A 26,018-nucleotide genomic window follows, 5' to 3' on the forward strand; every position below is an offset into this window, starting at 1 on the left:
GACATAGATTCTGACAATAGAACAAAGTGTATAAAAATAGAACTTCACAGGAAAGCTATGACAACTGCTTCGCATTCTCTTTATTGCATAGCTTTGTTACTTACAGAACTTTTAATAATCCAGAATATAGACTAAGATGTTACAAAGCAGAGTTTTAAAAATATACTTTGTTAAATGCTTACTTTGGACTACTTTTGATATTTTCCATGGTCAACTGTATAATAACTTTTATTTTATTTTTTTTTCTTTTTTTCTTTTTTTTTTTTTATTGGTGTTCAATTTACTAACATACAGAATAACACCCAGTGCCCGTCACCCATTCACTCCCACCCCCCGCCCTCCTCCCCTTCTACCACCCCTAGTTCGTTTCCCAGAGTTAGCAGTCTTTACGTTCTGTCTCCCTTTCTGATATTTCCCACACATTTCTTCTCCCTTCCCTTATTTTTAAAAGTAATTTTAAATATTTGAGCACAGAGTCCAATGGGGAGCTTGATCTCATGACCCTGAGATCATGACCTGAGCTGAAATCAAGAGTCAGATGCTTAACTGACTGAGCCTCCCAGGTGTCCCTGGATTATAAAGCTATTAAGTGAAAAACCATTTCATTTGCCTATTTTTCTTTTTGCAATAAATTAATATTAAAAATAATGTATATGAGTGGCATTATATGCTATTTCTTTTCAAGAAAATGCTAAATATAATTTCAACAAAACAATAGTATTTGCAAACTATGCAAAGCGATAGTATGGATAAATGAAAACGGTAACACAATATAAAAACATGATGACAATCTTAGTGCAAGTTTGTCATCAGTTGTGTGATCAGTACCTAGCAATATATTTTGCACTTTTCAAACAAGCTTTAAACATGTTCTGACTTTTGGATGTTATTATTCAACAGGGAAGTTTCATAAATATCATGAGGTAGATAGGTCAATGTCTCATTGCAGAGATTGAAGGCAGTAGGAAATAAAGTTTTATTTGTTTTTAATTGTATGATATGATTGCATTACTCTCATTCTTATTAGCTACAATTAAAACTTAAAGACAAAGAAAATATTGAAACCTGTAAAAGAATATTTATTGTAGGTATGTACAAAAACAGCTTAATCAAAGTTTTTAATATACTACATTTTCGTGGGCTTTCTGTAGCTTTATCTGTTTATAAAACAGATTTTTTGAGGCAGTAAAAAGAGGAAAGAGAAAAATAGACATTTGTTGTTTAGTAGAGTTCAAAATCTTTTGCTACTCCTCACTTAAAAATAGTATAGAATTTTAATTTCTACCATATTAAAGGTTTAAATTACTGTCAATTAACCAGCTCTGGAGCTTTGCTGCATAAAAATTACCCTCATTTCTTTAGGTATAGTTGGGTATACTTTTAAGTGGTGTTGTTTATCCTAGTTGTAAAACTGTTTTCATCCAATGATGCTTTGCTGAAAACCATGTGAATTTAACTTATCTCACTGTTGTTTTGTTTTGCTTTGTTTTTGCATGGAGAAACACTGATTACAACAATCTAATTCCAGTGACTTCTAGAACTGCAATATTCCTGGCTGGTGACACCTGCATAACTCAGATGAGAGTAGTGGGAAGAACACTGGACTAGCCGAGGGTTATTTTTCGTTTTCATTATTACATGAAGGAATGCCTTAAACACAGAGCCCCCCAAAACAAACATATTAACAACGTGACAGATTTATTCAGTTGAAAAGGGTAGATTCCCATTAATATATTTTTGTTCTTATTGTTGTCGAACTACGATTTTTACTGAGAGATGGTTAAATATTGCAAAAATTTTGGTCCAATCTTGTTCTAGCACTAAAACTAACCCTTTAGTTTTCATGGCACCCCAAATTCCATCAGGATTCTACAGGGATTTTGTGCTGTATTGTTTACTGTCAGTTTAATAGATTTGACCTGTCTTTCAAACAATGCATCAAACAAATTGTAGTTTTTTTGTTTTTTTTTAAGACATGAATATTACTATAACATTGACAACACGAGGCAAAAGCAGGTTTGCTTTTTTAAAAACCACAATATTTTTGCAAAATTCATAAGGCAATACTATTGATAAATAAAAATGTCAATACTGTAAAAAAAACCTCACTTTTTTTACAATCCATGTATTTGCAGCATCGTCTGTACTGATAACAGTTTACAATAATACATTTTGCATTTTTTTGCAGGCTTTAAACATTCTTCAACTTTTCAACTTACTCAACAGGAAAGCCTCACAACAATGCCATGAGGTAGATCATTTAATGTCTCATTTGATAGATGGAAAACATGAGGTAAAAGGTATTGCATGATTCCTATAACAACACTCAATAGGTCAGATAGCAAGCTAAAAATAGGGCATGTATATCCTGTTTTAAAAATCTATTTTCCATTTCTCAGATTTACTTAATGGCCTTTTGTACTTATTCCTCTCATTTGCATTAAAATATCTTGAATTGAATTGAGCATTGATTATCTAAGTCAGTGTACAGTTTCACAGATACATGCAAAAAAGCTATCAATCTTATGAAATGTAAATATAGCTACACAAAAGCATATATTCATTGTTATAGAACTTACACAGTAGAAATTTATTTATTTTATATACAGATTTGTTTTCCTGTTTTTAACAAAGATTTTGTTTAGCTTTAATATAAAAAGGTCAGTCTTGAATCAAGTATTTCTTAAATTTACTAAATATTCTCTAGAAAGCTTTGGGTGTTTCTCTGCATATAGAAGAAACTATAAACATTTAAGTTTTTACTCTGCTCTTCTACTGATATTTAATTATTAATTGTCATCAATTCAGAAATTTGGTGACATTTTCTTTTTAAAAGGAAAGTGTACAAGGATGATCTTTTGTGTTTATTGTATTTTAATATCAAGATGTAAATAATAACTAGGAAAACTTTAAAGTTAGATTTATCTTGCTTACATATATTACAGATAAACACATATACATAAAAATTAACAAAACTTTGTCACTAAAGAAACAGAAAGGCTAGATCTTTCTCTGATAAATCAGAACAAATCTAGTACTTGTGGTCTCACATCTGAGCCCTAAGGATGAATACTGCTGCATTTCTAGTCATAACCCTGGTGACAGCCGACCATGTACCATGCAACTGTGTCTATGACAGACATAGTCGCAAATATACGGAGATATCAAAAATGATTTTAAAAATCGAGTATTTTACTTAGGGTTTTTTTTACAGTGTAATTTAAGCATTCTGACATCAAATACATGATTTTAAAGGATAGCTTTTTAAAAGCATATTGTTTCATTGAGTCCAAGGCACATTAATAATAATTAATAGTAGGTAGTCCCTATTGAGATACTGTGTGCAGACACTATTCCAAGTGCTTTGCTTCTATTAATGCATTTAATCCTCATAACAACCATATGAGGTAGATAGTATTTTTATTTCTATTGTAGAGATGAAAGTGCTGATGCACAGAGATGTTAGGAAACTGGTGCCAGGACACACAGTTCATATGTGGCAGAGCCAACATTTAAGCTTGGGCAGGTGGTTCCAAAGCCTGTGTCTCTCTCTTTTTTTTTTTTTAAAGATTTTATTTATTTATTCATAGAGACAGAGACAGAGAGAGAGGGGGGCAGAGACACAGGCAGAGGGAGAAGCAGGCTCCATGCAGGGAGCCCGACCCGGGACTCAATCCTGGGTCTCCAGGATCACGCCCTGGGCTGCAGGCAGCACTAAACCGCTGCGCCACCGGGGCTGCCCCAAAGCCTGTGTCTCTATCACTAGACTCTGGGCTCTATTTAAGCCCCAAAGTCATTCACTCATTTGACAAATTAACTTAGTTTATCTTAAAGCTCATGGAGGCATTCCTTTCCTCCATATACAAGAAACATCCACACAGTGCTCAATATACATGAGGTACTGTTCTAAGTGCTTATACAAATCAATTCTCCCAACCTGATAGATATCTGACCTGTCAGAGAGCTGAAGACTTACAAAAGCACCAGTTACAATATGCTGATGTAAATATTTCTAAATAAATAATTGGACAGCTCATTCCACCAAAAATCTAAGGAGTATTCTCCCTATTAATCTTTTGGAAACAACTTTGTGTGCCTATGTCCCATTAGTTCTTTTTATATTCTTTGTCCACATGGAAAAATGCTCCCAAGATTCTTCCTTTGTCTTCTTCCTGGTCCAACTTCAACAGATATATGAACAGCAAGATGCTGTTAAACAATGAATCAAAAATGCTTCTTAGCAATACAACATGCATCCTGAAGCTAGTGCTTATGTGTATAACAATATTAACAATACATTCAGATACACTCAAACATGTTTTAAATGGCAACTCTTCTTGTTAATGATAATCCTTTGTATTATTATTTACAAACCCAGGTTGGAGTTCAAGTTATATTGTAAGTCCATACTTCTCCATTCTAGCCATTGAATGTCCAGCCATTAGTTTTAGAATGTTGAAGCTCTGAATTCTCGGGGAATGATGTTTTGCTACAAGAGTTACAAATGCTCCAGGTTATTATATATTAAGTTTTTGGCAGCCCTGGGAGCTCTTCATATTCTGTGAAAAAATGATGTTTCTTATCTTCCATCAGAGGAAAAGATTTGTAAATACTCATCTTATTAATAAGCATCAGTTTCCCTTGTGAAGAGTGAAGAGTTGGTTCAATTGCCATTTGCTGTGTCTTCCTCCCTCAGGGTAGAAAGAGTTCTCTATGCAAAGACCACCTTGTGATATTAAATTAGTCTGAGTCAGAGGATTTCTTGACATCCAGAAAAAAAACCTGATCCAAACCACATGACTATAAATAATACACAACATGCAGGGACTTCAGCTTCGTGTGCCATGGATATAATTCATGGACAATTCACACTAGATGCCAGTCTTTGAAGCAATCCATTCTCGATACTGAGTCACTCTCGTGTAGACCCCAGGTTTTTTGGGCAGAGCACATGACTGTCCCCAACTTACTATACCAACTAAGTACCAGATGTCATGATTATCATAAACCAGTGGTCCACCAGAATCACCCTTGAGAAAAAACAAAAATACATTTAAAATTATTAAATCCAATTTTTAATTCAGGAAGAAAGTCACTGCAATATCTCCCTTCCATAGAGGAAAAAAAAAAAAAGGAAATTGGTACATGGAACAGGCAGCCAGACTAGAAATAAATTATATGATGTGTTTCTCTGAATTGAGTTAAAATTTTGTCCAAGACATTAAAGTGCATTGTTTTCTAGAAAGGCTAAACCTCATTCATAAGGAATGGTTACACTATTTCTGGTTCAATATCTTTGGATTTTTTTCTAGTTTGATTAGATAACTTATGCATGATTTAGTAAGTACATATATATAAAAGTTAGTATCCATGAGCATAGGTGGAAAGCTTTGATGATCTCTGAGTAAAGTTAGACTCTATATTATAGACCAATTCTTGGTCTTCTTGTCTTTCATACACCTAATTCTAATTTATGTTTGCTTGTTGGATTTCATATAAGCCCTCTTAAATCTGTTTTGGAACAAGGACAATTAAGTAAATAAACAGATATACATGTAGTGGTTGAAAGTATGGTCTTGGTAATTGAACTGCTAAGTTTCAAGACTAGCTCTGTTAATTACTGGCTGTGTGACTTACGGTAAGATAATTAACCTCTCTGTGCCTCTTCCACCTCACTCATTTATCCTTTTACCAACTACTTTTATCAAGTATTTATTGAGTTCCAGCTGTGTCCCAGGCATCCTGATGGGCATTCAGGATTCATCATGACCAAAAGTAAATGTTCCCTATACTCATAAACTTGAAGTTTAGGTTATAAAAAGAATATTAAACAAGCCCACATATTTCATCTCCTGATGAGATGTAATTGAGCTAATATCTAAAGGATTTAAGCATGAAAAGGAAGGTGGAGATATAAGATGTTCTAAACAGAGGGAACAGCATTGCAAATGCTCTTTGGCATGTAGGAGCCTGGCATACACAAAAGTCTGGGGGAAACAAAAGCAGGACTGAAGAGAAGAAAGCAAGGGGGCAAGTACTGTGTGATGAGAATGGAGAGGTCAGGAGAACTAGTCCTTGAGGAACCATGTGGGTCCTTCTTAGAAGTTATATTTTCTATCTTAAGACTGAAGGTAAGCCACTAAAGTTTTTTAAGAAGGAGTTTAACAGGATATCAGATTAGTATCTTGTTAGAAATCATTGTGGCTTTCATATGACTAATGCAGGAAAGGAGTATAAAGGTAAATATAAGGAAACTAGCTGGATGACTAATTTCTCTGGATGGCGGGAGGTGGAGGTGGTGAAGATAAAGTGGGACAAGGGAAGCAAGAGATGACAGAGATATTTAAGGAGGTGAAATCCATGGGATTAGGTAATCAATTGGGTAAGGGGTAGAGAAAGAATGCTAGAGTGCCTTCTAGTCTCTAGCTAAATAGAATGAAAGGCGATGCCTTTCATAGAGACAAAAAAAAGAGAGGATCAGGTTGAAGGGGCAGAGAGCAGAAGAGTGTGTGACAGGTGTGACACTTTGAATTTGAGATATCTTTGAAATATCCAAGGGGAGTTGTCAAGTAGGAACTGAATATGTAAATCTGGAGATCAGAGGGGAGGTTGGGACTAGAAGTATAAATTCATGAATCATCTGTCAAAGGATGGCATATGAAGCTAAGGAAGAAAGTCAGGTCTTCTAGGGAGAAAGTATACAGTAAAAAGAGGGGCAGAATAGACCAAAATTTAATAGCAAGGATTAAGAGAATGAGCCTGCAAGGGAAGTAAAGAGAGAAGAAGCAGACAGACATGTAAGATGAAAATCATTACAAGCCAAGGAAGACAAGAAAGAGGGAGTGGTAAGCATTATTAGAAGGTGCTAGGAGATGAAAAAAAAAAAGAGTAAAACAAAAAGATATTTGTTGAAGGTCATTGGTAGATCAGTGGAAACCTCAAGAAGAGCTATTTTGATGAAGTGATTCAGCAGAAACTATACTGAAATGGTGTGAAGGGGGCTGAGAAAATTGAGACAGTGAGTATGAACATTTTCCCGAATATTTCACAGTCAAGAGATAAGATGTGGTGCTAGCTGAAGGCATTATGGGTCAAGAAAAAGTTGGGGTTTTTTTTGTTTGTTTGTTTTGTTTTGTTTTGCCTTAACTTAAGAGAGTTGAATAGGATGCCTGGGTGGCTCGGTAGTGGAGCATCTGCCTTTGACTTGGATAATGATCCTGGAGTCCCACATCGGGTTCCCCGCAGGGAGCCTGCTTCCCCCTCTACCTATGTCTCTGCCCCTCCCTGTGTGTGTGTGTCTCTCTCTATGAAAAAATAAAGTATTTTTTTAAATAAATAAATAAAAAAAACTAAAAAAGAGAGATGAATAGAAAAGGATCTAGTTGCAAGAGAACTCTTGACTATGAAAAGAGAGGAAACAATGCTAATGTAAACTTCCCCAAAAGGCCAAGAAGAAAATGAGCAGAGAAGGGATCAGCCTCAGAGAAGAGGTCACTTTCCTGTTATGACCTAAGCTGAAGGTGGAGCAAAGGGGTTCAGATGAAGACAGGTCTGCCGCTTGGTGCTGGGAAGATGAGAAAATCCTCTACTTATGACTTCTATTTTTCCTTGAAAACTGGAAAACAAATAATCAGTTGAGAATAAAAAGGTAGAAAAAAGGGATCCCTGGGTGGCGCAGCGGTTTGGCGCCTGCCTTTGGCCCAGGGCACGATCCTGGAGACCCGGGATCGAATCCCACGTCAGGCTCCAGGTGCATGGAGCCTGCTTCTCCCTCTCCCTCTGCCTGTGTCTCTGCCTCTCTCTCTCTCTGTGTGTGACTGTCATAAATAAATAAAAAATTTAAAAAAATGGTAGAAAAAATCCCAAAAGTTAAGGAAAGTGGAAAGTGTAGGGAAAATTCAGAGGAAGGTGGATTTGGAAAAAAAACACAAAAATAAGATTGTCACTTTTGTTATCCAGAATGTATAGTGGTACCAATGTGTTCTGTTATAATTTTTCCAGGAGCATATGACTTCATAAGTACAGGCAGAGAGAGAGAGAGAAAGAGAGATTAAGTAATTGAGTTCTTCCAGCTTTGGGATTTTGTCAGACAGAAACACTGAAAAGAGAGATCAAGAAGAGAACTTGGGATATTAGCAAGTGTTCAGAGAATGATTAATAGTGAAATCTAAGTTGGTCAAGTTGACAGTGGAAGAAAGAATGAATGGAATGTGATAAAGCAGAGAAGCAATGGTCTATATATCTTTATGAAGTCGAAGAAAAGTGACATTTTATTCAGCCAACAAATATTTGTGCCAGGCACTGTGTTAGGTGTTGGTAATATAGTAGTAAATCAAATAGACCCCCCCAAACCTGTGCCTTCATGAAGTTTATATTCTGGTTTAGTGGGAGAGACAGAAAATAAACCATCTAAATAAAATAGATTATATACTGGATGGTGATAAAAGCTAAAGGACAAAATAAAACAAAGAAAGGACACTATATACATATGTGTGGCTGTGTATGTTGGGGGATGAGGACTGGTAGGTTGAGGTGCAACATAAAGAGCGTGGCCTAAGGAGCAGGAATAGCTTAAAATGCAGGCCAGAAGGATTGAAGATAGTTGTTAAATAGGAAGATTTGGGGAATTAGTATTTTTGGACATGGAACAATTTTGGGTGACAAGGCTCAAGATGTGACTCTAGAAATGATGACTGAGAAGTGAAGATCACTGGGGGTTAGGAAACTAGGAACTAAAAATCCAAGATTTCAATCGTGGGATCGACATTAGTACTACAGGCTTGGGATGGAGAGGAAAGCTGTTTCAAGTATCAAGATCATTGTAGAGAGAGAGGGATGAAGAGAGAGACTTGTAGGCCAGGGAATGAAAACAAGATGCACGAGAGATGATGCCAAAGCCGAATAAATGGTCTTCAGAGGAGAGATTTCTCTGTCTTTTGTTTCCAATTTTGTTTAAGAAAACAAATAGAATAGAACAGTAATTGTTTGAACCAGAAATAGGGAGCAATTAGACTTTAATCTCTTAATTTGCAAAATAGGCATAATAATAGTACCTCTTCGATTTCACCATATTAAATAAAACAATATATAAAAAATGCTAAGCTCTTGGCTTGGTACCCAGTAAACACTCGATACAAGAACTTTTTAATATTATGATTATTAAATAAACTGAATTCTTGGTGAAAGAGATGACTTTTTTTTTCCTCTCCCAGAGGAAATACATGCCAAGTTTAGAAATAGCTAATGGAAATTTTCCTTTCAAAATTTTGACGTTGGCTTTGGACTTACCTTACATGCATCTACTTTTCCTTCCATGAATCCAGCACATAGCATTCCTGAAGTTATCAGGCCATCGTACACATCCTTTCTATTACACACATCGGTGCTTATGGTTTCAACCCTGGCTTGCCGAAGTTTATTTTGTGTGGGTCCTATTACACAAACAAACATACACATACAAACAGAAAATGTGTTCTTTGAATATAACTGTATCTAAAACATGTAAAACACATATATTGCATATTCCTAGGAACAAAAACAAAAGATTATTAACATTAATTATAATGAATTATTGCCTGATTTATGTTGTTTCATAAATGTCTAAATGCAAGGAGCTATACACATGCACATTCCAATATTATATCATATTTGTGAATCTTCAAGTTATTAGAACCCCTACAAAACTATATGTAATAGTGTTCGTGGATGCACTTCTTTTTTTTTCATGAGAAGAGGGTTCGCCATACTGATCTTGACCAATTGCTACCCTTTTCTGTATAAGGAAATTAAGTCTCAGGGAAGTACATTTATTTTCTGAAAGATATTCAAGCAGATATTCAAGCAGATATTCATGAGCTGCACAGTGCTGTTTGCCCTATTCTATGTTATAGTACGTTATTTAGGGGTGTCTTGAAGCATGGGAACAGAACCAATGCCCAAGATATGTTAGCAACTCATGCCAGTATGGAGAAAGGTTGGAGGTTACATGAAGGAAAGGAAGTAGCTTAGGACTCCAGATTGAAGCTGTTGGTGAGTAGTCCTAAATTAGTGATGAAGGCAGAGAACACGAAAGGAGACTTGTAACAACATCTGATGAAGTCCAGTTGGAGATGAGGCTTTTGGGAAATTTTACATATAATAGAGCTCTGTCAAGAAAAAAAAAAAAAGCCAGGGGTTCCTGGATGGCTCAGTTGGTTAAGCATCTGCCTTCAGCTCAGGTCATGATCCCAGAATCCTGGGATCCATCCCCGCCCCCCCCCATTGTGCTCCCCGTTCAGCAGGGAGTCTGCTTCTCCCTCTGCCCCTCCTCCTGCTTGTGCTCACTTACAAATAAATAAGTAAAATCCATTAGCATTTGTCTCTTACTTTCTTCAGGATGATCTTTTTTTTTTTTTTTTTTCAGGATGATCTTTGATAGAACCTTAAACATTTCTTATTTCCCACTTTAAAACAATTGATCTCTCTCTTCAGTGTGGAATGAGCTAATACCTAGAAATCTTAAGTTCTGGTCTCCGATTTATAGAACTGGTATCTTTCAACACCCATGAGATGAGACAGATGAAAAGAAATATATTTTAAATTAACTAACCAAAATGAAAACTCTCAAAACATTCACAACACACTTTATGCTTATAATCATCAGAAATCCTCATTAAAATGAGGAAGAATTTAGACAGAAAGAAGAAAGAAAGAAAGAAAGAAAGGAAAGAAAGAGAAAGAGAGAAAGAAAGAAAGAAAGAAAGAAAGAAAGAAAGAAAGAAAGAGAAGAAGAAAGAAAGAAAAAGAAAGAAAGAAAGAAAGAAAGAAAGAAAGAAAGAAAGAAAGAAAGAAAGAAAGAAAGAAAGAAAAAAGCTCTATCATTGGGGCACCTAAGTGGCTCAGTCAGTTAAGGGTCTGACTCTTGGTTTCAGCTCAGGTCATGGTCTCAGGGTTGTGAGATTGAGCCACATGTCAGGCTCTGCGTTCAGTGTGGACTTTGCTCAAGATTCTCTCCCTCGCCTTTTCCTTCTGCCTCTCCCCTGCTACTCCTTTGCCCATATGCTCTCTCTCTCTCCATAAATAAATACATAAATACATAAATAAATACATACATAAATAAAATCTTTAAAAAGCTATCATTAAGATTGTGATCTGAAGTATATGCTAACTAGGAGTTTCAACCTCTGGGAAACACAATTTAGACTACTTCCTTGTAGTTCCGTAGTAGTATTTTGGCCCTTCTTGTAGCACCTAAAATTGTCCGTTCTTCTCTTCTCTATTAGCCTTTCCTCTTTTTCACTGCTGCTCCAATTAATTGTGAACTCAAGGAAAAGGACCCGATTCCTTTTACTTTCTAACCATACCATCCTGTTCTGCTCTAGGCCATACACATTGGAAGCATCAACATTATTTTTACGAAAAGTATGAAAAGGGATTCCTAGGACAGCTCCTTAGAGTTCAAGATAAATGTGTACTAAGTATATTAGTTTGAACTACTCACCATCATCTACAATGGATCCGAAACCTGTGACAAATACACTTGTTTTAGGTGGCAACTTTATAGATGAATCTGGGAGGCAAACTCTCTGGACTATATTTGAAAACTCAACTCGAGTAGTAAGCTGAGCCAAAGCAATGTCATTTTCATTTGTTTCTCTGTGGTAGTTTTCATGAAGGATAATTTTCCCCAGACTTCGCTGCACTGCAGGTGGTGTTATAGTTGTACCAAAAGTAGCAATCCATTGCCTTGGGTCTTTATTTCTGCAAAAAATTCAAGAGTAAGGTTTGTGATGTTCAACTGTATCTTTTAAAAGAGATTGAGATTGTATTTCTTGGCGCACCTGGGTGGCTCAGTGGTTGAGCATCTGCCTTTGGCTCAGGTCATAATCCCAGGGTCCTGGGATCGAGTCTTGCATCCAGCTCCCTGCATGGAGCCTGCTTCTCCCTCTGCCTGTGTCTCTGCCTCTCTCTCTCTCTCTCTGTGTGTCTCTCATGAATAAATAAATAAAATCTTTTTTTAAAAAAAGAGATGAAGATTGTATTTCTCCCAACTACTGGGATTATGCTCCTGAAAAATCTCTCTGGTGGGAGAATTTGCCATTGTTGGCCTTATGGCAAATAGAGTTTAAAATATTAATGAGACAAGTGAGTGTACAAAAGCCCTTAAAAATATTTTACATCCTCTAAAATTAAAAGGAGCACAGCAGCTAATTGGAATTTTCATGCTTTATTTTTATTAATAATAGTAACTGATATTTATAATTAATTGCCAATCTTTTAATTCCTTGTTAAAAACTCTTCAGATTCCTTCTTCTATAATTTCAATGAAATGTGTAGAAATTTATTTTGATTTGTTTTGGATAATATGGATACTAGGAGGCATTTTCCGTCTGTACCAGACATTCCAACCATTCTTACTTAATGACTTACTTGTTTGCTCTTGTATACTGTAGCTTACTGTGATCTTTGACACAAAGTGTGATCTTCCCTGCTTCACAAACACTTATGTGCACACTGGTTTGTTTCTCCACCCTCTGCCCATACACTATCCAGATATTGAAGAGCTAAGCAGATCTAATTCAATGTCATGCTGTTAGACTCTCCCCTTGCCCCACCACTCCTGCTTTTGACCTGGTCTGGTCAGTCCCTTTTAGCATTTTTGAGGATCTTCCCCACACAGACGCTTTTCTCTCCCACAAGCTTCCATTACAAGCAAATTCTCTCTAGTACTACTCTCTCTTTACCTCCCTATTCTTTCCCAAAGCCCAGTTTCCTGTTTTTCTACTTATCCCTGTGAAATATATAGAATCTTGAAATTGTCTGTGTAAAGGAAAATTATGTAGAAGGAGATCACACGGAGAAGAATTCGTAAAGGGGGTTTCCTTGTTCATGCAGGATTACTGTGTTGGTGAATCATGAACTTCTAAATGTAGTAAAAAACCTGAAAGATCAGTGATTTTCAAAGTATTCTGTACTGCCCTCAGGGATGAGCAGGCTTGGTGTGTCTAAGAGTGGGAGGAAGAAAGGAGGTGGGCATCACAAAGACCTAGAGATGGGGAAGGCTATTTTATTTATTTAATACTTTAAAGGAAGATTTTATTTGACGCAGAAATCTTAGGGCTGTACGACCCAGCAATTGCACTGCTGGGGATTTACCCCAAAGATACAGATGCAGTAAAACACCGGGACACCTGCACCCCGATGTTTCTAGCAGCAATGTCCACAATAGCCAAACTGTGGAAGGAGCCTCGGTGTCCATGGAAAGATGAATGGATAAAGAAGATGTGGTTTATGTATACAATGGAATATTCCTCAGCCATTAGAAATGACAAATACCCACCATTTGCTTCCACGTGGATGGAACTGGAGGGTATTATGCTGAGTGAAGTAAGTCAATTGGAGAAGGACAAACATTATATGGTCTCATTCATTTGGGGAATATAAAAATTAGTGAAAGGGAATAAAGGGAAAGGAGAGAAAATGAGTGAAAATATCAGTGCGGGTGACAAAACATGAGAGACACCCAACTCTGGGAAATGAACAAGGGGTAATGGAAGGGGAAATGGGCGGGGGGTTGGGGTGACTGGGTGATGGCAATGAGGGGGGCACTTGGCGGGATGAGCACTGGGTGTTATGCTATATGTTGGCAAATTGAACTCCAATAAAAAAAATTTAAAAAAAAGAAATCTTAGGGCTGAAACATCCTTTTGAAAACTAGAAATCTGGAGGATACAAAGAAATATATGACTTGTCAGTCCTTAAGAGCTCATAGACTGAGTAGATCAAATAGAAATACCCTATCCCTGCATGTATTGTCCACTAAAAAGGGATCTCATGGAATAGACTCAATTCAATCAATATTTTATGGATAAAGATACTGAAACTTAGAAGTTAAATGACTCACTCAGGTAAATGATATATCCAGTGGGTTAGTGTCAGAAAGAGATGGCCTGTGGCTCCTGACATGCTGTCAAGAACTTTGTTCCCACCCACACTGTGGCACAAAGATTGGGATCAATTTTCATGGACCTAAGGGTATGAAGATTTGTCTTAAACACAAGTCTTAAAAATACTCCATTTCTGTAGAAAAATACACTTATAATAATTTCAAAGTTACTTGGATAATTGTGATATTCTCCTCAAAGTACACTGTATTTTTCTTTCATGATAGTATAATGCAAGGTGCAATTATAGCATTGGGAGAGTTATATCACCCCCAAAATTGAACTCTTTTTCTCCAGGACCATCACCTTTTCCAACTGTTTTGAATTATCACATTTGGCATAAAAATATGCTATAATATCTAAAAAATTCTTCTTTTGAGTCCACAACCACCCTTTACGGTCAAATTTCTCTGTTCCCATTCATTTAAAAACTCCTTGAAAGTGGTATCTAAACTCACAGAATCCAAGTATTTCTTCCAATTCTCTCTTGAATTTATTCCTCTCCCCATCATACCACTAATACTAGTGTCTCTTATGAAGGTCACCAGTTATGCCTACTTTATCACACTCAGTGGCTGATCTCTGTTAAATGATATCTCACACAGAGACTTCACTCGACCTGCTGAGACATGTTTTTCAATCATTGTATTTTATATTCTGCATTAGATATTAATAAGTTGACATTCTGGGTTTATTTATCTCTAATTTATATAAACAAAGGTCAGTTATAAACTAAAATGGGGGGTGCCTGGGTGGCTCAGTCAATTAAGTGTCTGCCTGTGGCTTAGGTCAATTCCTGGAATTGAGCCCCACATCTGGCTCCCTACTCAGCAGGGAGCCTATTTCTCCCTCTCCTGCTCCCCCTGCTTGTGCTCTCTCTGTCAAATAAATAAATAAATAAATAAATCTTAAAAAAAAAAAAAAAAACCTAATATGGATGACACCCTCCAAAACAAGTGCAAAAATTGGAGAACTACATGAACTCCAAAATCAGAAAGCTTTAAATTAATGGAACTCAAGTTCCCCTAAAGCATGATGCTAATTATTTTGAGGATTATAAATGTATATAAGTGAATCCCTTTTTTTCTCTAAAATGATAGAGTGACAGTCACTTTAAATCCCCTGGTCATTTTCATTATACCTCTACCCATAAAGAAAGGTGTAGACACCTTGGAACTGTTTGGGTGTTACTCTTGGAAGAATGGCAAAGAGCCCCCTCATCTACCAACCATAGTTTCCTCTGAAAAAGAGTGTGAACAATGCCACTGTCCAGGGCTTTATTCAGAGCTTTTGTCTTTTGAGAGTTTAAAAGAAGCCTCAGGGAGGAGAGATGAGTTGTGCTTGATCTCCTGGGGCAACAGGAGGTCCATGTATGTGAACTGACACAGCTGAATCTTAGAAGCGATAGCTGTGAAAGCCCAATCAGCGCACTCCTGTCAAGTCATATATGATGAGTTTTCAGAAAGGCAGTCAAACAGGATGGCAAGTCCCTCTCGTCATACACATACTTCTCTGAAACACACAGCTCACATGGTTCTTAAAGGAAGAGCTCCAAGAGTGTTATCCTTCATTTTTTCTTGCCTATAAAGTGATGGTGGATGTTGACAGAGAATAAAGGAATAAAGGGGTTAATGAGAGAAAAAGAAAGTTAACAGAAGCAGCTGAGTTTTTTTCTTCAGTACATGGAAGAGTTTATATTTGTTACATGTATAACAATCAGTCTTGACACTTACAATAATTTATGATAGAGTAGGAAAGATAACACTAGTGTTATGATAATATAGGAAAATACGTGGTTGAAACCATAAGAGTGAAACAAACCAAACATCATAAATATTGAGAAAAGAGAGAAAGGAGCACATGAATGAGGAGTAGAGCAAGCATCATGCATTTAGAGGACAGAGCAGGATCCATTCCGAATGGAGTAAAAGAGAAACTGGTGAGCTAAGCTTTTCCCAAGCGCTGAATTGGTGGCAATTGATGACCAGGCCAAGAAGACTCACAACAGCCCTGGGAACTTACTTGCGGAAGCAGTGAGCTGCTGTGAGCAGCCATGTGTTACTGATGAGGCTGGCTCCACACTGATGACCTGCCCCTATGAGCTGGAGACTGGCCTGCCATGGCCACTCTCCTTCCATGGCTGTTTCCCTCCCTTGGACAATCCTTTCAGTAGAAGAGGATGCTGATAAAGGCATGTTTGAAGATGTCATCCTTATTCCACAGCCTGTCACAGAAATACATGTTAGCTTGTTTTCATGAAAAGGAGGACAAAAGGGCATATGCTGATTCGCATTGGGTGCAGATGCTTTGGCAGTCGCTTGTGCCTACTGTTCTTTAACCTTTTTCTGGGACTCAGTGTCTGAGGTTAGTCTGCAGGGGTCTTTCTGATCCTGTTGAGGTTCAGAAGAAATATTGACTAATCCATCAAGGCATTCAGTCTGGGGATTAACTTCTTGTCTCTCCCTATTAAGCATATATGGATGGATAAATAGAGAGGTAGAGAAGTAACTTATTGAGCATTAAAAACATACAGGTCCTCTGCTAAGTATTTGGATTTATTTATAGCAACAGACTTCTCAGATGAGAAAACTGCATCTTGGAAAGAGAACATAAATTTCTGGAGGTCACTCAGCTGGTGAGTGACATAAAATTAGGAGGATCTACATCAAAGCTTGTGTTCTTGCTCCTGAGAGAGAGCCCAGTACTGAATGCAGGTCATGATTCTCCCTTGACATGAATTTATACATTGTCTTTGCAAGCCTTGAATTTAAAGTCTTAATAATGACCTTTTTTGGTTTTCTAAAACTTGAAACACTAGTTTTTAAAAAATTCTGATTCCCTGACAACAAACCTTTAATTTGTTAGAGCTCAAATCAACCTTAATAAGACTTGAAAGAATATTGATATATTTTATTAATGTAACTTTTATTTTCATTTTTTATTTATTTTTTAAAAGATTTTATTTATCTTTTAAGGAGGTGGGAAGGGGAGGGGAGGGACAAAGAGGAAGGAAGAGGGACAAGCAGACTCTGTGCTGAGCCTGGAGCCTAATGTGGAGCTCCACCTCATGACCTTAAGATCTTGATCTGAGCCAAAATCAAGAGTCAGACACTTAACTGACTGAGCCATCGAGGTGCCCCTATTTTTATTTTTTGTAAATAAGCTCTGTACCCATTGTGGGGCTCAAACTCATGACTCCAAGATCAAGAGTTGCGTGCTCTACCAATCGAGTCATCCAGGCACCCCTATTAATATACCTTTTAATTATTTATATTTTTATTAAAAATGCTAGTTTTTTTCAAAGGGGAATTTTCTTCCAGAAACTTGTTAAAAATAGATGCCTGAAATCATATTTATAGATTCATCATAATTCCCTCAGAGTCAAATAGCTCCAGTTTAAAGTGACCATAAAATTGAACAAATGGAATTTCTAGGGTAATATAGTGTCGTATTGGTAGTGCCTAATACTTACTTCCTCTCCCACTTTCCTCTTATAATATACATGGAAGTAATACTAATATACATGATATCTACTAGTTTTGAGCAAAAACCTTGTATTCGTGTTACATATATTTTCTCTAATTTTCATAACAGTTCTCTCTGATAGGTGTCATCCTCATTTGTAGATGAAAAGTCTGAGTCAATGGTATTTTTCAAAGGAAAAAGGAGCAAAATCACCACAACTTGAGGAAAGATAAGACAAAAATTATAAATTCTGATAGAAACTACAATATCCATCGGGGTTTGAAAGTAACTTCTTGGACTACCCAAACTCTATCAAGCCTGTGAACTAGAATTGTGTGGAGAAATCCTGGTAAGCTCTGACAAAGACTTTGGCTCACTGCTATTGTGATTCCCCAGCCCAGGAAATAAAACCACACTGCACTTGTTCCTAGCCAACCAGAAACTACAGTTTAAATTATCCCATTGTGACTCATAAACACTTTTCTTCCTCTGTATCTATGCAGAAGCCACATTTCTTGACATACTATCCTACCAAGAGATACAGGACAAATGAGAAATTCTATGGAAATGTAGTGGTCTCAATGTGAAACCCTCAAATTTATGTTAAAATCCTAACCCTTAGAGGTGATAGTATTTGTATGTGGGAACTTTGGGAGATGCTTAATTATGAGGGTGGGGCCCTCATGAATGGGATTAGTGCCTTATTAAAGAGTCTCCAGAGAGATCCATAGCCCTTTCTGCTCATGGCATGATAATACTTTTTTTTTTAGGTTTTTTTTTTTTTAAGATTTTATTCATTTATTCATGAGAGACACAGAGAGAGGCAGAGACACAGGCAGAGGGAGAAGCAGGCTCCATGCAGGGAACCTGATGTGGGACTCGATCCCAGGACTCCAGGATCACTCCCTGGGCCGAAGGCAGGTGCCAAACCACTGAGCCACCCTGGCTGCCCGCATGATAATACTTTAAATCCGTGTTGGATGAGGTCCCCCACTTGACCATGCTGGCACCTTGATCTGACACTTCCAGCCTCCAGAACTGTGGGCAATCAATTTCTGCTGTTTATAAACTACCCAATCTATGATATTTTGTTACAGTACCAAGAAACTGAGATGCCTCATGAAAGCAATTTAAACAGTGAAAGGAAGAGCACTGACATCAGTAAATGCTGCATTTGGTGGTGCAAAGGGGGAGGTTGATGTAGTTTTCATAAACTCTGTATATAAGATCAAAACTTAAGCCTGCATCTAATGGTATAGCATGGTTAGGGCCCCTCAAATCAGATGATATATAAACTCAGAAGACAGACATATCTCTGAAAGTTATTTCTTACAAAACATTTTAGGACATGTGTTTGGTACCAACCAAGTTGAACAAGAAAATATGATCTTAATGTAATAAAAGTAGCCAAACATAAGGGAGAGAATAATCAGTGAGGAGACAAAACACAAGAGATGTCTATAATTAAATAAATTCAACAAATCATAGACACGTCATAGCAGATATGAAATCCACATGGGAGAAGAGAAAAAGTTACACCAGACAACAGAGATAAGGGCTGTGGGGAGCAGAGAATTGATAAGATCTTTCTGAATGCAGAGAAAGTGACCTGAAATGGATCTAGAAATAATGATTGATACAGAGCGCAGAAAATGGAATTCAAATAAATCATTTGTGTTCCTGAGGGGGGCAAAAAAGAACAACTGGAATGGAAATCAATCATCAGATTTATAATGGAAGAACATTTTTCCAGAATCAGGAAAAAAAAACAGTATACAGATTGGAAACATTCAAAATGTCCTAGTCAAAATTCAGTGCAAAATATACTTACATCTAGCTTTCTTGGGATAAGTTGCAGGATAAAGATTTCCTACATTCATCCCAGAACAAAAGAGATGACCTACATAAGAATAAAAATTGCAGCAGCCTTAGATTTCTCCACTACAACAAAACACTAGTAGAAAGTGGAACAATGTGTATAGAATTTATAAGGGAAAGTGTATGACCCAACAATCCTGTAAGAAGTTGAGATAAAGGAAATGGGATGGGGAAGGCAGAAAATGTGCATGCCAGATATTTCAGCAAAAACACAAGAAAACTGAGATATTTCAACAGGAAAAAGCCTAACTACTTACCACCTTAAAACATTCTTTTGAATTGTGAGAGAAAATTAAAAGAGAAATACTTAAAGATAATATTTTAAAAAAACAATGTTAGTTACAAAACTTATAATAGCAAGAATTCTATGAAATTTGTGGGGCTTTTTTTTATTACATCCTGCAAGTCGTAAAACTTGAAATTGTAGGGGCATCTGAGTGGCTCAGTCAGTTGAGTGATCAATTCTTGATTTAGGCTCAGTTTGTGATTTCAGTGTCCTGGGATCAAGTCCTGCATAGGGATCTATGCTCAGTGGGGAATCTACTGAAGATTCTCTCTCTCCGTGCCTCCCCTCTGTGCTCTCTCTCTCTGCCTCTCTAAAATAACTTTTTAAATCTTTAAAAAAAAAGAAAAAAAACCTTGAAATTATATTTGGTGTAAATTATAAATGTAAATGCTTGAAATATTAAAAATAAGCAATAATAAAAGCATCAAGTATTTGGTTCACAAAAACAAAAGATGAGCAAAAAAGACTATAAATTCTACTTCTAACTTTTCTGTGGCTTTTATTCATTATCTTTGCTATGAAACAGACAGTTAATTGTGGGTTTTGGCACTTACGGCTGTTGAGAAGATTTCTCATCTTTTTGCTGTCAATAGCTGGAATAAACAAAACATTAAATTACTTGGTAGAAGAATATATCCCTGTTTTTTATGTGATTTTGTTCAAATAGTCACTATAAGAAATGCTTATTATGCAAAGCATCCATCTTTTAAGAGGGTATGAGATTTTTCATAGCCAAGTAATATATACATAATTCTGATTTGACTTGGTCCAAAATGTATAATTTTACTTTAAAATGAAAAGATGACGCTGTTGTTTTCTAACCTTTGCTATGAGATCTGAAAAAGAAATGAGGAAATTAGGAAAGAATGGTAAGGATAAATGTCCCTGATTGCCTTCTTTGGAGGTTCCGGTATAACTTGCTTAACAACCTCCAATTCCCATCACAACTGGTGCCCACTATATTAGATGCACCAGCCTATTTGTGTCAGGCATAACCCTGGTGGCCAGTGTTGAAAGGGAAGCTCCAGGGAGCTAAGGGCATCATAGGCCCCTCACAGCCCAGGTGGTAGCCCTGGTCTAAAAAGGATAGGCTTTCATTCAGTGCAGGTTGCTGGCCTTCTCTTGCTAAGGATTCTTCCTCATGATGAATATTGTAGAAGGTTCCATGAGAGGCATGAAGGTTTTTGACATCCAGCCAGTCCAAGAGCCCCATCAATACTACTTTATGCCTCTCTTCTGTGACATCTTTTTCCCTTCAAACTTCTCTTTGTGTTCATTTAAGTTTAGTTTCATTGCATTTGTTTGATGTTTGTTTTGTTTTATTTGACAGAGAAATTAGGGAAGTATATGATGATTTCCTCAGGAACACTGACTTCCTCAAGAGAGGGATGTGAGCCCCAAACCCTACCAGAGGTTTCCTGGATGTTTCACTTCTCTCTATTTAATGAGAGATATATTTGTGGAAGAAAAAAAATATTTGTAGTAGAATTTTTGTTATTGAATATTGTCATAGAATATAGTTATTTTGATATTAAAACAACTGTGTAATAAAAAGTCAGTGTACATAACCAAGAAGTCTGAAAAATTATTTTTTTAAAAAATTGTAAAAATTACTTTTAAAAAAATTGCAAAAAAAAAAAAAAACCACCCCTTTAACATATCTTTTATGATGGATATTTTATTTTAGCATAAATGATCCTGCATTAGGGGCAAGTATATTATCAGGAATTGAAATTTAATTTAAGATTGCCATTTATAGAATGCTGAAAAATATGTTTTACTTTGGAATATAATTAACACGTAAGGTGGATACCATATTCTTCACTAATTCTAATTACTTCATGAAAGTTGCCATTAATGTGTGTGAGGCTTCTATCTCAAAATGGACTTTAAGGATTTTCCTGATTTCTAACATTGAAGAAATTACCTTTAGACAATATTTTTCTTAAATTCATTGATGCTTCAGGGAGAAAAGACTTTCCAGTCCAAAGGGCAAGACTTATTTCTTGATAATAAATCAGAAGTAGCTGCCCTTGCAGTACTTAATCTGAACAGTGAACACAACTGGAACACCTATTATGTGTAATACTTAGGCTAGCATTTGGGGGGAGGGGTAAGGAACTAAAAAGACACACTACCTGACCTTGAATTTAGCATTTGAAACACATTATTATGCCTCTCAGTTTGGATTCCAAGCGGTGAAGTAATTTTAATTTCTTAACGTTTTTACCTCATTTTCTTCTACTTTCAGGGAAAAACAAAAGTTTTCTGATTTTGTTTTGTGAGGGATAAATAAGGGAAATAAATGACCCATCATTTTAAACTGGAAATAACCTACAGAACTTCTTCACAGATCATGTCAATGGTTCACCCTCCAGATTTAAACCTTCATAAAGATGTTTGTTTCCCTGATACTGTAGAAGCTAACCCCCAGAACTGACCTGTAAAGACCTCTGGAAGTCAGAACACCTGTGCTTAATTTTGGCCCCAAGGCTTCCTAGGTCCATGACTTACTTCTTCCTTGAGTCTCAACTTCCTTAAAATGGTGAAAATTATACCTACCCTCTCATGCTTTTGAAAAGATCCAACATTATATATGGGGAAAAACTTAGAAACCTTAGCAAAAGCCCTCATCAAATATGAAAATAAATTCCTAAAATTAAACTTTGCTTTATAGTGAATTTTTATTTTAGTTTTACTCCACACCAATATGTGTGTATCAGTGGTAAAGTCTTAAAATGGGAGAAGACATTGATCTAAATTCTTATGAAAAATAAAGAGGATTGCAAGGGAACCACAAAGATGGTAAAAAGACTTACATGTGAGTGTAAAGGATGGTCTGTTTATAGTCAAAGGCAACTGCTTTGTCTTCAGACTTTCAGATAAAATCCTTTCAATTTTTTTCTTAATTCTCTCAGCACTATCAGTAGATGGGTATCGAAACATGAGCACCATAAGAATTTTCATACCGTGTTCATCTGGGCTGAAAGCAAAAAAGCAGATAAAGCCACCTCTCTAATCATTAACTATTTTTATCTATTAAGATTCATATTAAGTTTTTAAAATGAGTGGATGAAATAGGTGTACATCAGATTTCTAAATTATCTCTAGAAATACTGGCTCAGATACATAGCTGAAAAACACTGTTCTTGCTCCTTACTTAGCTCATAATCTGCAGGGGGTTGGGAAAAGAGATGTTCATGAAATCATGCTTCATATGCACTTGTTTAAATTTAATTTGCTTTTTTAAGACAGTCTGGACCATCATAATCAACATCATTTTTCAATAGTGAAATGGCAGAGACAATGTTTTTTGTTCATGAAACCCAGTTACGTTTGCCTCTTGAGCACAAAGCTAGATTTCATTTCCTGACCTCCTTTGCAGTTCATTGAAGCTCTAGTGAATTCTGGACAATGGAATGTGGACAGAAATGACAAACCCCACCTCCAACCTGGCCTCTGTAACCTCCCATACCATCCTTCATACTTTCACTTTTCCCGTATTGCCAACCAGATGCAGAATCCGGTAGCCAATTCCATTCTACATCCCTCCTAGCATCCACATCTCTGTTGCCACTTCTGACTCTTTGGACTAAGTTATGGAGATGAAGTAAACCTTTACTGTGTTAAACCATTTATATTTTGGGATTTGACGGTCAGTTAATATGTGTTTTTAAATGGATAATTATTGAAAGTACTTATTAAAGGAAATCCTTTGATAAAGGGATCACATATTATACTGTAATGTATAGGTCTAGAAAGCCTCCAGTTGCCCTTCAGAGGAAAATTTAACCTTAAAACAAAGAATCAGAGAAGGAAGGAAGGAGGGAGGGAAGAAAGAAGGGAGAAAGTAAAGAAGGAACAAAAGTGGAGAGGGGGAGAGAAGACAAGGCAGGAGCTCCCTAACCATGTGTATATGTACTTTACCATCAAGAAGTGAAGCAGACAGACAAGTACGCATTACAAATACTTATATTTGAATATGGATTGATAGCCAAAGAAAAAGTTTAAAATTTTCCATCAAAATGGGTAGAAAATCTCTCTCTCTCTCTCTCTCTCTCTCTCTCTCTCTCTCTCTCTCTCATGAATAAAATAAATAAAATAAAAAAAAAAGAGTGGGGGGTGCCTGGGTGGCTCAGTAGTTGAGTGTCTGCCTTTGGCTCAGGTCGTGATCCTGGGGTCCTGGAATCGAGTCCCACATCGGGCTCCCTGCAGGGAGCCTGCTTCTCCCTCTGCCTGTGTTTCTGCCTCTCTGTGTGTTTCTCATAAATAAAATAAATAAAACATTTTTTAAAAATGGGTAGAAAACAAGATATATTATTCCAGTAAATGTCAAGCATTTTGGACATGATATAAAAAGTATATTCAAGATGGATTCTAATAATTTATTTGAGTCTCTTACAACAAACATATGTTCAATTTATGCATACTGCCTTTTATCAGAAGTAAAAATGAAAAGGTATTAGAAATAATAAAAATGCAATGGCATTAAGGAAAAACCTTATTACACAGAAAGTCGTGATCTGTTGTTGGTTAGGCGTAGAATGAGGATAATTAAAAAGAGCTGATCTAAATTCTCGTTAGCCCTGAGCTGAAGGCGCAAGTGTGTCACCTGTGCCATTCCTCCCCTTCCAATGTCTACTTTGACATTGCCTCTTGACATTGGGCATTTTACCTCTTCTTATTGTGACTGGGAAATACCTATGCAGCATAAGGTGGACTGCTCAGGATTTATGAAGTATTTATATTTCTGCAAAGATTTGCCTGGGGGAGGTGGGCAGTCATGTTAATCAAGTGTTTCTCAAGGGTACGGGTGTGAAGTTGTGAACTAAGTTTACATACCTCAGTTTGATAACATGAGATTTGATAAACCGACCTCCTCCAGAAGAACGTCGAAATATCCTGGACATCTGGTTAGAAAAATTAAATGAGAGAAGTATTAGTTATGAAACAGTTAGTTACTTCTTGGTTTTTCTAGAGTTGAGGCAGAGACAGTTTTGGTTTATTCCCAGATTGGAACTGGTTTATCACAGTGGTAAGACTAAAAGAGATTTTAATCCTTGCAGAAATGAAAACTTTAACAAAATTGTTACAGTTATCCTGTAAAAAAGGATAAAAACAATATTTACCTCATAGAGTTTTTTTTGAAGATTAAATGAAGCAATGTTTATCACACATTTCATACCTTACCTGGCATACAGTAAACTATTGATAATGTTCATTTTGACTATTGTCAAGTGAATTTAAGTATCTGTGCTATTTTTAAAGGCAGCATAGCATCCTCACTTTTAATTTAATTTAATTAATTTATATTTTTGAGAGGGAGAAAGAGAGTGAACATGAGCAGGGTGGGGAGGTGCAGAGGGTGAGAGAGATAATCCCAAGCAGGCTCTACACCCATTGAGGAGCCTGATGCGAGGCTGGATCTCATGACCCTAAGATCATGCATGACCTGAGATGAAATCAAGAGTTGGACGCTTAACTGACTGAGCCACCCAGGCACCCCAGCATCCTCACTTCTAAGAAAGCCCACACTAAGTTTGTTTTATTCTTAAATGTGGCACCTAGTCCACCATTTGTATTAACTCTTTGCTCTCTTAAATGATTATCCCATTACTAGAGCATTTGTCACAATAAGTAACAATGCGTGTTATTTGACTCTGACACCCTCACTTGTTAGTCACCTTTCCGTGACAGGTTGGCTTTCACAACTCATATCAGCTTTGGGAATAAGTTTCACCACACTTCATGCGGTCAGCATTTCGTTACTCAGCTTTTCCAGCCTGTGACATTGAAGGATTTAGATGCTCAGTGAGCTGATTTCCCAGGACCTAATTCCCGAAAGACTACTGAGGTAGTGCCTCACAGGAAGAAGCACTAGACTGAGAGCCAGAAATCAGAAATTACAAGTCCACATAAGTTTACGTAAGACCCACCTTCCTGGTAAATCTTGCACCCCCAATACTACACCCTCTGGGCAGAGGGAATATTGCCTCCCACCCCACAAGATTTCTCCCTCTCCCTGACTCCTTTAAACTAGTAACAATGCTCAGTAGACTTTACCTACTAAATATTGAATCTCCCTCCCTTCACCTAATTCCACTATGGTCTAAGATCAACTCCGCCAAAACTTGTGCCTGGGCCTCTATCCCCTCGTTGGCATGTTTATGTGATTCTACTCTGTCCTTTCTCCTCTCAGTTGCTCCCCAGCAATGCTACCAACCAGGTGATATGCCTGAAGTGCAAAACTGAGCATGTTACACTCCTGCCTCAAGCTCTGTGCTTCCCTTAGCGTGAGCTCCACAATCTCACGCTTTCATTAGCCCTTGCCCCACCCCTACCTTCAAAGACTATTTTCTTATCTTCTGAACTACTTGCTCTTTCCTAATCTCACTAGACTGGTTCATACCTCTATGGCTTTGCACATTCATTTCCTTCTTCCTACAATGCACTTTTTTTTTCCCTCT

General features: G+C 36.9%; 1 protein-coding gene across 1 annotated transcript in view; it reads right to left on the reverse strand.

Moving 5' to 3' along the window:
* Nucleotides 1–1,058: 1,058 nt before the first annotated feature.
* The window catches only part of LOC482174 (transmembrane protease serine 11F), a 100,683-nt gene continuing 75,723 nt past the window's right edge, over nt 1,059–26,018 (reverse strand). Inside the window, exons 5-11 of the mRNA XM_038556211.1 lie at nt 24,394–24,461; nt 22,371–22,534; nt 20,106–20,144; nt 15,945–16,146; nt 11,480–11,739; nt 9,289–9,431; nt 1,059–5,030 (exon numbers count right to left, since the gene is read on the reverse strand). Of these exons, the coding sequence (XP_038412139.1) occupies nt 4,872–5,030; nt 9,289–9,431; nt 11,480–11,739; nt 15,945–16,146; nt 20,106–20,144; nt 22,371–22,534; nt 24,394–24,461 (1,035 nt within the window). The 3' untranslated portion in view covers nt 1,059–4,871. The remainder of the gene's footprint in view (nt 5,031–9,288; nt 9,432–11,479; nt 11,740–15,944; nt 16,147–20,105; nt 20,145–22,370; nt 22,535–24,393; nt 24,462–26,018) is intronic.

This window comes from Canis lupus, chromosome 13 (assembly GCF_011100685.1).
Source record: "Canis lupus familiaris isolate Mischka breed German Shepherd chromosome 13, alternate assembly UU_Cfam_GSD_1.0, whole genome shotgun sequence".
Classification (NCBI taxonomy): domain Eukaryota; kingdom Metazoa; phylum Chordata; class Mammalia; order Carnivora; family Canidae; genus Canis; species Canis lupus.